The 17,486-nt window shown below is 46.8% G+C and overlaps 1 protein-coding gene across 2 annotated transcripts in view; it reads left to right on the top strand.

Moving 5' to 3' along the window:
* Window positions 1-16,748, top strand: part of LOC133415070 (retinoic acid-induced protein 1) — a 68,732-nt gene extending 51,984 nt beyond the window's left edge. For both annotated transcript variants that reach the window (XM_061700882.1, XM_061700881.1), the window contains exons 2-5: window positions 585-6,902; window positions 7,079-7,172; window positions 9,041-9,090; window positions 13,086-16,748. In XM_061700882.1, coding sequence (XP_061556866.1) covers window positions 657-6,902; window positions 7,079-7,172; window positions 9,041-9,090; window positions 13,086-13,094 — 6,399 coding nt within the window. In that variant the 5' untranslated portion in view covers window positions 585-656 and the 3' untranslated portion in view covers window positions 13,095-16,748. The remainder of the gene's footprint in view (window positions 1-584; window positions 6,903-7,078; window positions 7,173-9,040; window positions 9,091-13,085) is intronic.
* The last annotated feature ends 738 nt before the right edge of the window (window positions 16,749-17,486 follow it).

The following is a 17,486-nucleotide window of genomic DNA, read 5'->3' as shown; positions in this document are numbered from 1 at the left end:
AAACCTTTTACTTTGAATTGTATTACTATATGCTTTTATCAAGTAAAATATTATAGAATGCTATTTTCCTTCTTAATAAGCCTATCAAAAATATCTTGTATTTTTTCTTTGAGGCTGTAACAGATTATTGGCATTTTATTCATTTCAATGAGGAAAGATGATTTGAGAGTTGTTTTGAGTTACAAGCGTGGTCACGGAACGAATGACTGTGTTTGTTTATTTTTGTGGTTTTACTTTGTAGTAATGCAGAACTGCATCATACTCAGCGGTGTTTGTAGTATTATATATCGTAAATAATGAAAATTGTCATGTCCTGTAATCTTTTATGACGTCGTATTATTGAGCGTTTGGTGAGGCTGAGCGAGTATTCGGACTCGGAAGCTGCAATTGACTTGCCCGGATGCCAACGATAACGTTGTCGGAATCTGAATCTGAATCTGAATATGAATATGAATTTGAATCTAACCATGTCAATGAAGTCAACCATCTATCCATTTTTATTTTCGATACCGTACAAGTCAAAATGCAAAGTGTGTAACGAACATCACTGTGTTCCCCCCGCCCCCATGCCTCCCTGTCTTCAGAAGCCCTTATCCCCCTCCCCTCTTTCCCATCTCACTCCCCCCTCCCTGTTCTGCTTTCAGGCGGTGGAAGCTATGCAGTCCTTCCGTGAGCGCACTGGCGGTTACCACAGCAACCAACCCTGCTACCAGCAGGAGCCCCACGAATTATCACGCCTGGAGACGTACCGACACCCACATCACGCTCACCCTCAGCTTCCCCATCCAGGCCCGGGCCCAGGGCTTTCGAGGTCAGCGTATGAGGCCCGCTCACTGGTAAACGCCACAAGTATGTCTACAGCCACGGCGGCAGGAATCGGAGGGGCGCCTAAGGACATCTACAGCCAGCCAGCCTACCCCGGTTTCCCGGTCAATGGTGGCGGGAATGGAAACGGAGGCTTGGCATCCTCGCAGGCGAAGAAGAAAATCCTCAAATTCCCTACGCCGAGTTCTGGTCAACATCTACAGGGCCATGGAGGTTACAGTAACCCCCTGGGTCCTGGGACCTACTCAGCCCAGTACATGGGCGGGGGCCACCTCCAGCAGAAATGGGAAGACCCAGCTCAGTTGACGTCGTACGAGCATGAGATGGTTGGGCGTATGGAGGCTGGGGGTGCCCCTGCCCCTAACTCCTCACAGTACATGGAGCAGAACATGCTAGGCCACTCCCAGGCCCAGTGCCACCAGCCCCCCACCCCCTCTTACCCCAGCCCCCATCACCAGTCACACCCAACCAACCCTTCCCCTTCTCCTTTAGTGTATCCACAAAGTCACCTGCACTATCCCCAACCTTCGCCCTCTCCTTCACCTTACATAGAAAAGTGCAGCCCCATGCCGCCGTGCTATAAAGGTTACAGCATGACCCCGACTTCCCAGTATGGCAGACAAATGAGCAACCACAGTAATCTGAAGCAAGGAGGCTACAGGCCATCCCAGAATAGCTACACCTACCAACACTCGAGAGCTTATGAGCCACAGCCTTCACTGCAAGCCATGAGCAACCCCCAGGAAGCCCACCCAAAATACCAGCACTTCAGCCAACCACAAGCCAACTACTGTCTCTCTGAACTGTCTGTGCGGTCGCCGGAACAGTACTATCAAACTTGCAGCCCCTCCTCAAGCCACTCCCCCGCACGCTCAGTAGGACGATCCCCTTCATACAGCTCCACCCCTTCGCCGTTAATGACCAATCCGGAGTCATTCCAGTACGGACAACCGCCCATCACCCCAGGGGCGGCCTCGTCGTCGTCCTCCTCCTCAGCAGGCCACCAAGAGCAAGGCGGTTCCAATGCGATGTTGTTGCCCCCACGCTCGCACCCATCACCCAGTGTGCCCCACGCAGCGTCTCACAGCTTCACAAACACACTGCAAGGACCCACCGTGAAGGAGCGGTTCTCGGAAAAGCTGCTGTCAAACCCCAGCTTGTGGAGCCTGAATGTCCTCACCTCTCAGGTAGAGAACATATCCAACAATGTCCAACAGCTGCTACTTTCAGAGACTCTGGTGGCCAACAAGAAATCCACTAAACGAAACAGTGGCGGAAGCAACAGCAGTTCTGGAAGTGCAGCATCCTCCAGAAAAGGTGAGGAGTACAAAAGTCCGTATCCAGAAAGTGCTGGCAGTGTAGGTGGAGGCCCAATGCAGGAGCTTTACTCTAATGTGCAGCATCAACGGATGCCTATGGAACTACATGAGGGAGGCTACTCCAGCAGCAGTGATGAGCAACTGGAGAGAGGCTACTTCTACAGAAGCCAGGGCAGGAGTCCAGCTCAACCTCCCAGCAACACCCACATTAACGTGGACACGGTCTCGTCCTGTTCCATGACATCTCCAGATGACGTGTCCACCAGGTCTGGAGACTCAGGATTGCACAACTTTGCTCCTGACCCAATTAGATGTCAGTCAGTGCAAGGAGGAGATACCACTCCGGTGAAGAGCATCAGTGAGGGGAGGTCTCCTATCAGCCTTACAATTCCCAGTCCGATTAAACCTGACACAGACTCATCTTCTGACATACAACAGATCATTGAGCCTGTTAAAGAACACTTTGAGGAATCCCCATGGATGGAGAAGTCAGCTGACAAAGAAGCGGAGACTAGGCCAAAAACACCTGGATATGAAGGAGATGTGATTCAACCGAAAGAGAGAGAGGAGAAATGGTCAGATGAGGACAAATGTTCATTTCTATACAGCCAAGTAGACAAAGGGCAAGCAGAGAAAGACTTTTGCTATGCAGAGACTGTGTTTGAAGGGGTCCAGAGAAAATATGACCCAGATTCACTTGAACAGTCCCCAGCTGCGTGCTCTGACTCAAGCCACAATTTTGTCCAAGAGATAAAAGAAGCATACAAATCGGAGTCGTCAATTGCTTCCGAGAGCTCACTGAAAACTTTCAATCCTGTGAGTGACTTTGAACAGGATCAATATTCCACAGAGAAGGAGGACAGCACCGACAACACCTCTCCAACCTCTCAAATTGAGAAACATTCAAAGAAGACAGAGAGCAAAGAATTGATTGAGGAGGACAACGACGAACAAGAAACAGACTTAGCTGAACGAAAGCAGTATGCTCTTTCCCTTTCCCTGTCTGATGAGTTGAGGAAGGAACGAGGGGAGGAGGAGAACATTTGCCAGTCATTGACTTCTGAGTTCATGAATAATAGACACGGATCTGAGAAGCCTTCTACAGACCTTTGCAACAGGACAGAGAATCAAAGGCCCGAGCGCCATAGTGACAATGAGCTTGCAGGAGTGCCTGCACATCCAAATGTGGCAGCGGCCCCGGATTCTTCTTCCAGAGAATCGGCCATCGGTGATACTGCTCCGCAGCCCCAATCTGCTATGCCGGTCTTCTCCGCTCTCAATGATAATCACATTGATCACAGCGACGCTAAAGTGCTGGAGCCAGACTCTCCCCAGCTGCCTGGGAAGTCAATACTTCCCTCAGCCCCCTCCTGGGCAGACACACCACCCTCCCCGAAGAAAGGCGATGAGGACATGGAGCCGGGCCTCAGCTGCTCCAGTGCCGTGACCCCCTTGGCCAAGCCAGAGCCTGTGGCCCCATCTGCTCAACCCAGGGCATTTGGACGTAAGCATGCAAGGGGCAGAAGGAAAATGATGCTCTCAAGTGTGGCAATCAGGCGACAGCTAAGCTTGGAAAGGGACGAAGAGAAGGACGAAGAAGGAGACCCCCTGGCCTCAGAGAAAACCTGCAGGCCTCACAGCAAAACTATGCTGTTCTCAAATCAAACTGACTTAGCCCATCAGGAATCAGTAGTGAGCCAGGCAACCAAAATGTTCACTGAAGGCCTGAGTTCAAGAATGTGCACACGCTCATTCCATGCGGCAGACTTACCATCCAAAGGCGAGGCTCATTTGAAAAGAAAACCGGGCCCAAAACCTGGACCCAAACCAGGAATAAAAAATGGATCAAAAACAGGGCCAAAACCTAGAAGCAAACCAGCCCCTAAACTTGCCCCGAAGCCTGGGCCAAAACCTGGACTTAAATCAGGACTAAAGGCTGTGTCAAATACACCAGATCCAGCAGAAAACATCGAGGCTCTGGGGAAACAAAAACCAGGGCCAAAACCAGGCTTAAAACCTCCATCAAAACCTGGGCCTAAACCTGTTTCAAAGTCGAGTCCAAAACCAGGACCTAAGCCTGGACTCAAATCTGCAGATGCTTTGTCACCCACTGAAAACATGACCGTCAAGGCCTCTGTTGGTCGTCCCAAAGGCTCAGTTTCTAAGGTGAAGCAGACCCAACAAGAAGAAATGATTCCGCATTTGACAGGGCCACAAGGCAGGGGCAGAAAAAATATAAAGACTACACTATCACAAATAAACCAGGTGATTAAAGTAATAAACCATGACGAAAAGCCCCCAAATGACATAAAATCACAACAGAATGACAGTAAAAATATGACCTTAAGGTCAAGAAAGCCCTCAGAGACAAAAGTATCAAAAGAAAAGGAAAAAAACATACACAAAGATCTTTTAACACCAGCCCTGACAGAAATTGGCACAACAGATTGTTGTCAAAAAGAGGAACGTTCAACTAAGGAACAATCTCTTACTCCTTATATTGTGAAAGACATAGATACTCCAACAGAACGTCCTGCAATGCTTCCAGCTGAAACTATTGAAGAAAAGTCGATGCTTCCACTAAAATGTCAGTCATCTACGGAACCCTCTCCAGTGCCTGTGAAGAAAAAGAGGGGCCCAAAGCCTAAACCGAAACCACTGCAACCTCAAGCCGCACCACTGGAGCAAGTTGTCTCCACACCTAAAGAGGCAGACGTTCCGGGGCCCAGAAGAAAGAGAGGGCCACCCAAGAAAGAGTCTGAGGTCCCCTATCAACCCAAACATACTCCCTCTAATGTCACTGAAAGTGATCAAGGCGATGTGCCAGTCGTGCCTCCTCACTGCCCCACTAGAACAAAAGTTCTCCCTCCACGGAAGGGCAGAGGACAGAAATATGAGGCCATGGTGCAGAAAATCACATCGCCTAGCTCGAAGAAATACCTCCCAACTCCTCAGACAGACATCAATCTCAACGATGACGCAACAACTAAGGACTTTTCTCCGCACGCTCTCAAAGACGGGGAGACGGCTATTCCTGTAAATGGCGCCGAAATGATGGAAAGCGAAGTGAAAAGCAGACTAGAAGGTGTGAATCACCCTGAAGGTGCCACAAGAAAAGAGGTCAAACGAGAGAGTGAAAAGCAGGAGATAAGTCAAGGAGCACCAGTGTCAGAGGACTTGAAACAAAGGCTGTTAGAAGAGGATCTAAATGATGATGCGCCAATACAAGAACATAAACCTGGGACAATGCGCAATGTCCAAAGAGCGATGGAGGCTCAGGTAGACCTCGGTCCTCGAGAAGAATGGACCCAACAGGCAAAAGCGCTTGTAGCTGCAGATGTATCTCCATCCAAGTCCTCAAAAAGGAAGCGATGGGCCATGGTGGAGAGTACAGATGCCTGTGTCGTAGCATTGGAAGCGGGGAGCCTAATAGTGACAACCCCGAGAGCGGCCAAGCAGAGGGCCATTAAAAACAACCATGAGATGCACTTAAAGCAAAAGAGGAAACGAAAAGGTCAGGCTGCACCAGAAGAAACAGAAGCAGCAAAGGAGATCAAAGTTGAAGCCACAGAGCAACAAGACGGGATAGTAGAAGAGACGATAACCCCTTCAGAGGTGCCCACGGTGCCAATCAGTACAGATGATATCAAAGAAGGCCCCGTGGTTGGCAACATAGAACTCGTCCAGAAATCGAGAAGAGGAAGAAAACCATCTGCAAATCCAGTTAAGCGGAAACGGGGGAAATCCTCATCCGAGGAGATTTCTGACAAGCAAGTGAAAGTCTACAAAAAGCCGGGGCCAAAACCTGGAATGAAGGATGCCTTGGAGGTCATAGAGGCGGTTGTGAGGGCTGCTGGCTGTGAAGCAGAAAAAGTGGAGCGGGAAAAACAGGAGGCAGAAATCGACACGTGTGAAAAGGAGGACCCCTTTGTGGGTCCTGTGGTGACAATATCAGAAAAACAGACTGAGACCATTTCTGTAAAGAGATTCAGAAACAACCCTCTGTCTTTCTGTCCGTATGTGCGTGTCAACAACTCCAGAGACTTTTCCTCTTGGTGCGCCATCGTCAACAAGCCCGAGGATGTGCAAGTGTTTCAAAGACGGAGAAAAAAGGGAATTCTCCGAATGAAGAATCCTTTCACGGTGGCAAAGATAGTGCCGCACACCGCCGCTATGCTACAAGGACCCACGGTAAATACGGCTCTAACTGGTAGGCGACTTATGTGTTGCCTGTGCGGAAAACCACCAAACTACAGAGATTTGGGCGATCTGTGTGGACCGTACTACACAGAAGATGGAGTTCCTCGGAAACTGTTGACCATTGAGCCCACACTTTCCCCTGGCGCTGTCCCAGAGAAGAACAACAAGGATAAAGGTAATGAGGAACCATGTACATCAAAGTCAAAGGCTGAAGATGAGGCTGGCGGAGAGAAAGCAGACAACACACAAGAATCACCTCAAGCGGGCAGTAGTAGCAGGCATCACCATTGGCCGTACAGGCGAGCAGAAAGAAAAGAAAGGACGCCACGGAAGGGCGTTCCTCGAAGGATACCACTCCGAGAGAGGTTAAAGAGCATGAAGCAGCTCCAGGCCGGGCTTTCCAATAACCAAGACGGCTTGTTCCAGAGGCGGCAAGAAGAAGCAGAGGCCAACGAGCACTGGGCCCACGAAAACTGCGCTATCTGGACCAAGGGGGTGATTATGGTGGCCGGGCGGTTATACGGACTGAAGGAAGCTGCCGACAACTCAGTCCAAACGGTATGAGAGCAAATTATCATCAAATCACTGAGCAGCTGCTTCGAGAGATTTCTGCTAACTTTCAAACTTTTGTCCTCTGCTTTCTTTAATGCATCCTCTCCATCCCTATACGTGCTCGGTCACTTTTTCTGTTTCCTGGTCCCGGCCCATATGTCCATCTGTTTGACTAACCCCAGAGCTGCCACGAGTGCCAGATTGCGGGGGCGTCCCTCAGTTGCTGTTGGAGAAGCTGCTCTCGTAAATACCACTTCGTCTGCGCCAAAGAGATAGGTAAGAGAACACAGCGGGAGACGAAAAGTCGTAACAAAAAAAAACTGTGACTAAAAAAAGACCTGATCCGGGGGTGGGACAAATACTGGCAGAGAGGAGCGAGACGTTAGTGAGGGGAGCGGTACGAACAGAGATGAGGAAGCGAAGGAAATAGGAAGCTTTCAAAGATGAGGGGAGAAGTAGGATGCTGAAGTGCTCGAGAGGGAGACGAGCTGGAGGAAAGGCGGGTCGACATGCTTGAGTCATTCATTCATTCAGCGACAAGATGGCTGAATGTGCAGGTTTTATGTCGGCGTGCATCACAAAATCTGTACACACTTATTCTGCATGATTGCTTGACGGTTGTCTGTATGTGTGACATGCAGCGAGTGCGCAAAACACCGAACCGCCTGAAAAGTTGAGAAGGATTTTAAAAATCAATTTAAGATCAACTGTGACGGGTCAATCCAAAGCCGGGATACGGCGCAGTTCACGTCACAGTCGAGAGGGTCAGGCTTTGAAGATGGGCAAGTTCTCTTGGGCCAAAGTGATGCAATGTTCTGTAATCCACAGATAGTGGAAATGCTTCGATTTCACTGTTGTCTTTATCCACGATTCACAGGGAACAGAAACGGGGAAACTCACACCTTGTTGCCACGGGGACAGGAATAGGCAAACGTGATAAGGCAGAATTTTCACTGGGTCGCGTTGTAGCATCTTGCATGTATGATTGTCAGACACTCCGACACCGATTGCATCATCCACAAGGCCTGAATAGGGAAGCGCAGCTGACTGTGGCTGACAGACTGTGACTGGCTGGCTTTCATGGCAGACTGTGATTGGCTGACAGATCATGCCTGACAGATTGGCAGACTGTGAAAATGGGCTTGCTTTAACTTCAGTTCTACCTTGACTTACAAGTGGCCTAATTTTGGATTTTTTTTTTGAAGCACGACTTGTCGTTTGGTTATTGTTTTGTTTTTTTGCTGTGACTTGCGAGCCCGGACTCAAACTCATTGAACAACATGCAGGAGTTTGGCAGCTCGTCCACAGTTCTTCAAAAAAGACGCTTTCAAGCACCCAGCTGAAGTTTGGTGTCAAACGAAACATAAAACAAAGGCAATTACATGATTTGGATTGAAAACAACCACATAGTTTTGCCTTAAGAAAGTCTTTTTGGCTTAATGCTAACAATACAAACTGCCATAGGTGAGCTAATGGATAGCATCTACGTGGCGGTGTTATAATGCTTTTAGCAACGGATATAAAAACTTCCTTGTTTGTATCCTTTACTCTTTACATTCTATTTAATTATATTATTACTTTGTTTTAATAAAGTACAATATAGAGGGCTACTTTCCTTATTAAAAAAAACTTTTTGTGGTTCTTTAGGGGCGCAGGCTGGAACGGATTTTGGGGAATTTCCATTCATTTCAACGGGGAAAGATGACTTGAGCAAAATACATATGTTCCAATTTAAGGCACATGATTTGCGTTCCATTTTTTGGACACCTCATGTACTGTATTTCAGGGTCAAAGGCAATCTTTTTTTTTTATATATATCACCCTTGTATGAATATATTGTGCAAGTGTACCTAATGTTGAGGCGCTACCCCGCACTTAAGTATGTGAGGATTTAAAAGCCTGCCACGTCTGCCGGGGGGTCGGGGGGAGGGGGGGGGGGGGGGGGCATGAGGCCCATTTCCCTCCTGCTGATGCATCGGCCAAACGTGACGGACGCATCCTCTCCTCATTCTTTGCCTCTCCGTTTCTCTTTGCTCATTTTGCCTTTGTGCTCAATTTAAGATGCTGATTGTGCTGACTTGTAACGTGTTGCTGTTGGACTTCTTATTCTCCCTTTTTCTTTTTCTTCCTCTTTAACTGTCCAGGTTGCACATTCCACGAAGATGACTTCTCCATCAAATGTCCCAAACATGAGGTATGAACATCACAAAAAAAAAAAAAAAGCACAAATAATCGCTGCAAACACAACATGAGTCGTGCGTGAGACAAGGATGTGGGGGGGGTCAGCGGGGTTCGGTGCCCTCACACACAAACAGTGTGTGTAAAAACATGAAGAAGACGCCGTTCCCACAAGCACACTTGAGTGGACAGCTTCGATTTTCCTCGGCGTTTCTCGTCGTCTTGCTTTCTTCTTAGTGTTCCTCGTGGAACAAAAGGCAATTCACACGACCGCCAGGCACCAGGGGCTTCTTTTCACTTTTCAGGTGGTCGTCGTACTTTGCGCACTTGCAGTTGTGGCACCAGAATCAAGTCTCATTCAATTCAGTCCATTCGGCGTTATTGCGAGAGCACCAAATAACAACAAGGCATCAATCATAAATGTCAAAGCACTTTTCCTTTGGAGCAGACTATTCCAACAAAAGCTGTGCTGCTACATGGATCTCTTGGTCATTACAGTGCTACACAAAGCTGAATTTCACTGACAAGCTGGGCGAGACCATGAAAATGAAAATAATATGTCAGTTTTGGATTCCAGTTGACAAATTTAAAATGCTAGTAAACACTCGTAAATGTTTGTTTGTAAGATGGCGTTTGCGAAGAAGACCGCCATGTACCGCACACTGAGTACCACAAGAGGGAGCCCGCGTAGCACCCACGGGATGGATGGCTTTGCTGTCAGACAGACGCCATCTGGTGGTGTTGCGTCCTCACTGCAGCCTCAAAGAGGAAGGTCAACGGCAGCGGGCGGGCGGGCGGGCGGGCGGGCGAGAAGGGGCGTGAGGCTGACATTCAGCGGGGAGCATCGCTGCATTGCATCCTTCCCTCCTCCCTCTTGTTTCTCTTCTCGCCCGCGCAGACTGACAGTGATGAAACGCCGGCTGCTGATCAAAACACCCCACCCACCATCACTGCCTGCGACGTGTCTCGCATGCTACACACACACACAATTCTCTCATCTCGTTTCTCCTTCCTTCCTTCGCTCCCCCGTGCTGCTTTTTGCTCCCTCGTTCCGTTCACCTCTCATCCCCGACCAGCTCCTGCCTATTTTTTCTCCATTTTCCATCATGCCGCCGCCTTCATCCGTCCCCTCCCCGCCTTATCTCCTCACTTCTCCCCCCACGTCGTCCCCCTTCACCTCCACTCCCACGTCTGAGCCGCAGAAGGCAGCGGAGTGCGGGGAGAGAAAAAGGAGGGCAAAAAAGAGAGCGCCAAAGAGAGTGGTTTGTTGTTAGCAGGAGGAGGCAGAGCTGTCATCAGTGGAGGGATGCAAGGGTGTGCGTGCGTGCGTGCGTGCGTGCGTGTCTAGGTCGGAGCCGTGCCAATTTAAGCTGCAAAGCCTAATCGTAGGGCCCCGTGCACACGCACACACAGAAACACACACACAGCCCCCCTCGCCCCGGAAACGCCACACCCGAGGGTCCCCACCTCGACGCATAAAAGGTGAAACAGCAAAACACGGCGTCTTCCCGTGCAAGGTGACTCATCGCGCGTGCGTGTAAACACAAGGCTCATTACCAGATCGCCGATACGCTGGCGCAGGGCGCAAACGGCGTGTTTGCGCCCTGCGCCAGAGACAAACGGGGACGGCCGCATCACAGGAGGCGACGGAACCGAAGCGGGAACGAGAGGCGACGCCGCGGGGGTTGCAGAGGAGGAGGACGGGGAAAAGGAAGCGCTTCTCTGCCGACGCGATCGGTGGCCGCTCCTGCCGGGTCTGCGCCACTCACGGCGCTTTCGAGTCGGCGCATCTGCGATTCATCGATGAGTCGACTTTACAACATCGCGTCAGCGTTAAAAGACCCTTTGAAGTGAATAGTAATTCTAAATACATTCCACGTTAGAAGATCATTGTGGAAGAGACTGAAAACTACAGTGGGTACGGAAAGTATTAAGACCCACATCGGTTTTCCACTCTTTGTTATATCGCAGCCCTTTGCTGAAATCGTTGAAGTTCTTTTTTTCCCCTCGTCAATGTACACACAACAGCCCATATTGACAGAAAAATTGAATGGTTGAAATTTTTGCAGATTTGTTCAAAAAGAAAAACTGAAATATCACACAGCCATAAGTATTCGGAGCCTTTGCTCAGCTCAGTATTTAGCAGAAGCCCCCTTTTGAGCTAATCCAGCCATGAGTCTTTTTGGGGAATGATGTTCTTCCCCAAACCCAGGTGTTTTTCCCAGCTGGGTTTGGGGATCCTCTGCCATTCCTCCTGGCGGATCCTCTCCAGTTCTGTCAGGTCGGATGGTGAGCGTTGGTGGACCGCCATTTTCAGGTCTCTCCGGAGATGCTCGATTGGGTTTAAGTCAGGGCTCTGGCTGGGCCATTCAAGAACAGTCACGGAGTTGTTCTGAAGCCAGAACAACTGGCTTCATTCGTTTGTTGGAAGATGAACCTTCGGCCCAGTCTGAGGTCCCGAGCACTCCGGAGAAGGTTTTCGTCCGGGATATCCCCGTACTTGGCCGCATTCGTCTTTCCTTCGACTGCAACCGGTCCCCCTGTCCCTGCAGCTGAAAAACACGCCCACAGCATGATGCCGCCGCCACCGTGCGTCACTGTTGGGACCGTATTGGACAGGCGATGAGCCGTGCCTGGTGTTCTCCACACATACCGCTTAGAATTAAGGCCGAAAAGTTCCATCTTGGTCTCATCAGACCAGAGAATCTTATTTCTCACCGTCTTGGAGTCCTTCAGGTGTATTTTAGCAAACTCCACGCGGGCTTTCGTGCGTCTTGCACTGAGGAGAGGCTTCCGTCGGGCCGCTCTGCCACGAAGCACCGACTGGTGGAGGGCTGCGGCGATGGTTGACTTTCTAGAACGTTCGCCCATCTCCTGACTGGGATATTTGAGTTTTTCTTTTTTAATAACATTTCAACAATTCTGTTTTTTTTCTGTCAATATGGGGTGATGTGTGTACATTCATGAGGGGGAAAATGAACTTCAATGATTTTAGCAAATGGCTGCAATATAACAAAGAGTGAAAGATTTAAGGGGGTCTGAATACTTTCCGTATGTGGTATTGAGTTGCGGTGATTCTGTTTCACGTTAAGCTGTTTTTCACCATTCGAGTTTTCCAGATTTCTTTGGGTGTGGCTAAAACGGACCCAGTGACGCACTTGGCCGTCCGGCGTGAGTCACCCGATTTAGAGCGCCTCGTTGTCGACCGGGAGTGCACGTGAGGACATGAGAGCCAGCGTGTGGAGCGCCGCTTTTGAGCGTCTCGTTGTCAGCTATGACTACATGCGTGTCACGGGCAGAAGGCGGAAGAACGACGGGAAACCAAAAAGTCGCACGTGACAGGAGCGTCACGCTGTCGTGACCGCTTTAGCCTTTCATTATTTGTATTTTTTTCGATTAACTGATGAATTGGACTCAAAAAACAAATAATTTTCCATCCCTTTTGTAAAAAAAAAAAAAAAAAAAGAAAGAAAAAAAAAACGTTTCAAATTGACAGTGCAGAAATTGCACAAACATCAATTGATGATGATTCACTTCCCGGTTTGGTCCGTAGCAGCCGTCAGAAAATCGACAGAAATGCTGACGATTGTTTTCCAAAAGTAAAATCAGATGTTTGCAAATGTTTTATTTCGAAAAACATCAAGATAATCAGCCTGACAACATGGACGACGACAGTAATCAGAGAATATTTACTTCTGACCATTTGGACAATTTTAAGTTAAACAAGGTCTCGAAACAATTCATTGATTATCAAAATAGTTGTTTCTTAATTTGATAATCGATTAGTTGTCAATTAACAATTGTTCACTTTATGTTAAGATGGGGTCTATGGCAAAAGAAAGCTCGGACTATCATTTGGGACATATTTCTCCCAAAATGAAGGGAACAACCCATTTAGCAAGAAACATGAAGTCGACATTTGATTCAGTAAATATAATGCATGTGTGTGTGTGTGTGTGTGTGTGTGCGCGTGCGCGTCTTTATTCACAACTCTCGTCCGTCCCTCTACAGGATTTGTAAGATATCCGAGCGGACCATCTCGCACGAGCGAGGCCAAGATAAACGCTGTCCTAACAGACACCTAACCCTCTCAAAACGGACGGGACGACGGACTCGAGAGAACTCTGAGCGACAAGATGGCTCCCGGAGAGAGAAAGTTGTTCCAGACGATGCGTTCGGGCGCCGAGGCGCCGAGGGAGACGCGGCCGTGCAGAGCGAGGGGGCCGTGGCCTTCCGACGGGACGCTATCGTATTCCCGCACCTGGCCGACAGACATCGGACAGGTGCGTCCATCTGTCCAGCTTGTCCGCAGGCCAAAAAGCGTGCGTGCGTGCGCATACGTGGACAATCCCAAGCAACAAAGAGCCACTGGATGTGACACAAAACTGGACGCAGGTTCTAACTATCACTGCAGTATTTTCAATACAGCGGACCCCCCCCGCGAATCCAATAGGGACCAGGGAGGACTGCAAATATATATATTTATTTTTATTTTTTGGGGGGGGTTTTAAACCCAAAAATTCTCCAATGAGCAGGGTTAATAAAAAAGGGAAAGAAAAGGAACAAAATGTGGAAAAAAGAAAAAGAATTGAAAGACGTTTGAAAATAAAATGGGGCAAATAGTCGAATCCGCAGGCGGCAAACGGCAGGTATGCGGCGGTCCAACGTACAGCGGTGCCTTGAGATACGAGAGACCCGACTTGAGAGTTTTTCCAGATAGGAGCTGTCGTTCAAAAGATTGTTTTGCTTTGACAATCGGGCAAACATTTTGGATACGAACGCAGTGAAAACGTTTGGCAGAACGTGAACTATCCATCCATCCATCCATCCGTTTCTGAGGCGGGTCGCGGGCGTGCCGGAGCCTATGCCGGCTATCTTCGGGCAGGAGGCGGGGCACGCCCTGAACCTGTTGCCAGCCAATCGCGGGGCACATAGAAACGAACAACCCTTCGCGCACACATTCACACCTACGGGCGATTTAGAGTCTCCAATTCATGCATGTTTTGGGGATGCGGGAGGAAAGCGGAGTGCCCGGAGAAAAGCCACGCAGGCGCGGGGAGAACATGCAAACTCCACACAGGCGGGGGCGGGATTTGAACCCCGGTCCTCAGAACTGTGAGGCAGACGCTCTAACCAGTCGGCCGCCGAACGTGAACTAGTCTTTAAAAGAAAAAAAAAAAAAAAAAGTCGCTTCAAGCCCTACTAACCCTAATTTAAAACCCTATCCCTGTTTAAAGCCTGTTCTGAAACCTTAATTTGAAACCCTAACCCTGTTTTGAAACTCTAACCCTGTTTTAAAACACTAACTCAGTTTTGAACCCCTGTATTAAAACCTTAACTCATTTGCAACCCTAATTTGAAACCCTAACCCTGTTTTGAAACCCTAAAACTTTTTTAACTCTAACTTGAAACCCCAACACTGTTTTACAACCCTACTTTGAAAGCCTAACCGCATTTTGAAACCCGAATCCTGTTTTGAAATCCTAACCCTGTTTTTAAACCCTACTTTGAAACCCTAACCCTGTTTTGAAGCCCTGAAACTTTTTTAAAACTCTAACTTGAAACCCCAACACTGTTTTACAACCCTACTTTGAAACCCTAACCGTATTTTGAAACCCTAATTTGAAACCCGAATCCTGTTTGAAACCATAACCCGGTTTTTAAACCCTACTTTGAAACCCTAACCCTGTTCTGAAGCCCTGAAACTTTTTTAAAACTCTAACTTGAAACCCCAACACTGTTTTACAACCCTACTTTGAAACCCTAACCGCTTTTTGAAACCCTAACCCTGTTTTTAAACCCTAATTTGAAACCCGAACCACGTTTTGAAACCCTAACTTGAAACCCCAACTGTTTTAAAACCCTACTTTGAAACCCCAACGCTGTTTTACAACCCCACTTTGAAACCCTTAACGCATTTTGAAACCCAAATTTGAAACCGTAGCCCTGTTTTGAAACCCAAATTTCAAACCCTAACACTCTTTTGAAACCCTAAACCCGTTTTGAAACCCTAATTTGAACCAAAACTCCAGTTTGAAACCCTAACCCCGTTTAAAAACCACACTTTGAAACCCTAACCGTGTTTTTGAAACCCTAATTTGAAACCTTAACCGTTTTGAAATCCTAACCCTGTTTTAAAACCCTACTTTCAAACCCTAACCTTGTTTTGAAACCCTACTTTGAAACCCTAACCGTTTTGAAATCCTATTTTAAAACCCTAACCCTGTTTTAAAACCCTACTTTCAAACCCTAACCGTGTTTTGAAACCCTAATCCTGTTTTCAAACCCGAATTTGAACCCCCAACCCTGTTTTGTTACATTATCAGCTGATCATGTACGCCGGTGGAATTTTCTGAGCCAATCAGAGTCAAGTACTAATCAAGACCATGGTATAATATTGTGTGCTCTCACACAAACATTGTTGCTGCGAAAAAAAAAAAAAAAAAAACGGATCGATCTATCCATCCATCCATTTTCTGTACCGCTTCTCCTCACTAGGGTCGCGGGCGTGCCGGAGCCTATCCCAGTTATCTTCGGGCGAGAGGCGGGATAGACCCTGAACTGGTCGCCAGCCAATCGATCTATATATATATATATATTTTTTTTTTTTTAGATAGTTCTAATTTTTCATTTTAGAAAATAGACACTTCGTAACAGTCTTGGATACATGAATATTGTTTTATTTTCCATACTTTTCCAGACCTGGAAATTGTTGAATTCAAACTCCATATTTTGCACAGGAACCCTGCTTTCCATGTGGTTTATTTGAAACTACCACATAGCTTAGCCCGTCAATGCGCCAGCTTAATGTGAACACTTAACAGCATCTACGTTGCGGCGCTACGGTTTTGCAGCATGTATTTATAACAATACTTAAGTCATATATTCTTTATCTTCTGCAAAGAGCGACTGAGTGCCATTGACGAGCGTGCTCACGAAGCGGATTCAACTCGCATCTCAAGGCGTCACTGTACTTGCGAGGGGTATATTTATCGGCGCTTTGACTACATGGTCGCAACACCCTTGCTCAACGTCAAACTCTGGGGAAATCATCAAAAAATAAGTAAAAAGAGGTGACAAAATAAAGTGTCCGAACATTCAGTAGCTGCCGTTGTCTTTCCATTGCGAGGCGCCGAGCCTCCAACCGGGGGTCAGGTTGTCTCACCGCATATTTTCTGTACAGTTCCAAAATAGTTTTCCCGTGGCCGCGACGTGTCAATCCAGTTTTTCTGAGAACCACGCCACACAGTGTAGCCTGCCTGCGTGACCGCGCCGTGTTTCCGCTCATGTCAGGCCAGCTAACATATTAAACGTTTAAAAAATTGTCAAAAATAAACACCACACCAAACATTCAACACTTTCTGACGCTCATTATTTCATGGTGTATATAAGTATTTGATGCTGTTTAAATGTAAGATGTGCTGTACTAATAATAACTGTGTATAGTATTTCCTAGAGATGTTTATTTTCTATAAAACGGAATATGTTATTGCTCATAAACTGTTAAAAGAATCCATTGATGAAGATATTACAGCCTCTTTTTTGGAATGTCAACTGTTAAGTTGGATCATGTCATTTTTTTTATTTATTTTCATGTTTGAACTCGACGCATTGCTTGGTTTGACATGTTTTTGTACCGCCAATGTTCAAATATACCAGCACCTTTCAATGCGACCCTTTTGTTGTCCTTTGTCAACTCGCAGATGAAAATGTTTGGAGTGTTTTGTCGTCATTCCGATTCCAGGCCACGATAAGAAACGCAATCGCGTTCTTCTATCTGAAATCGGTCGAAATGAGTTCACAGCGTTCAGTGACTCAAAGGATATCAAATATTAGTTGCAAATTGTTCTCATTTCAGATTTTCCCATTGTAGACGATGTTCAGGAACATTAATTTTTAACATTTTGATTTTAAACAGACACATGGGTCAGGTCATACATACATACATACAAGGTTAAATAAGTTGTGTAAAATATTTTATTCGAATCATAATAATTATATATATACATATATGATTTTTTTTCATAATTTTCATTTTTGTTTAAAATTTAACAAATACATTTTAAACTTTGTATCGAGATATTCTCATTTTTAAACATTCAGTAATTTGTCATTAGTTTAATTACCAACAAAAATCAAATTTGTATATGTACATATTTAATTGAAGAATAAAATTACTCATTTTTATGTATCATTAATTGAATTAAAATCATTTGTATGGGTCAATAGATTTTAAAAATGTATACTTTATAAAAAACTAAGTTTAAGTTCATAAATGTATCCATGTAATTTTGTATTTATACACTAAATCATAACACAAACAAACCAATGAATGAGATCAATGAATAAAAAAATTCATGTAAATTCTCCAGCCCTACCTAGATGCTCACAACTCCAAAGTTTTAGGGTGTT

The sequence above is a fragment of the Phycodurus eques genome, chromosome 16 (genome assembly GCF_024500275.1).
Source record: "Phycodurus eques isolate BA_2022a chromosome 16, UOR_Pequ_1.1, whole genome shotgun sequence".
NCBI lineage: Eukaryota > Metazoa > Chordata > Actinopteri > Syngnathiformes > Syngnathidae > Phycodurus > Phycodurus eques.
This window is presented reverse-complemented; position numbering and strand designations above follow the sequence as displayed.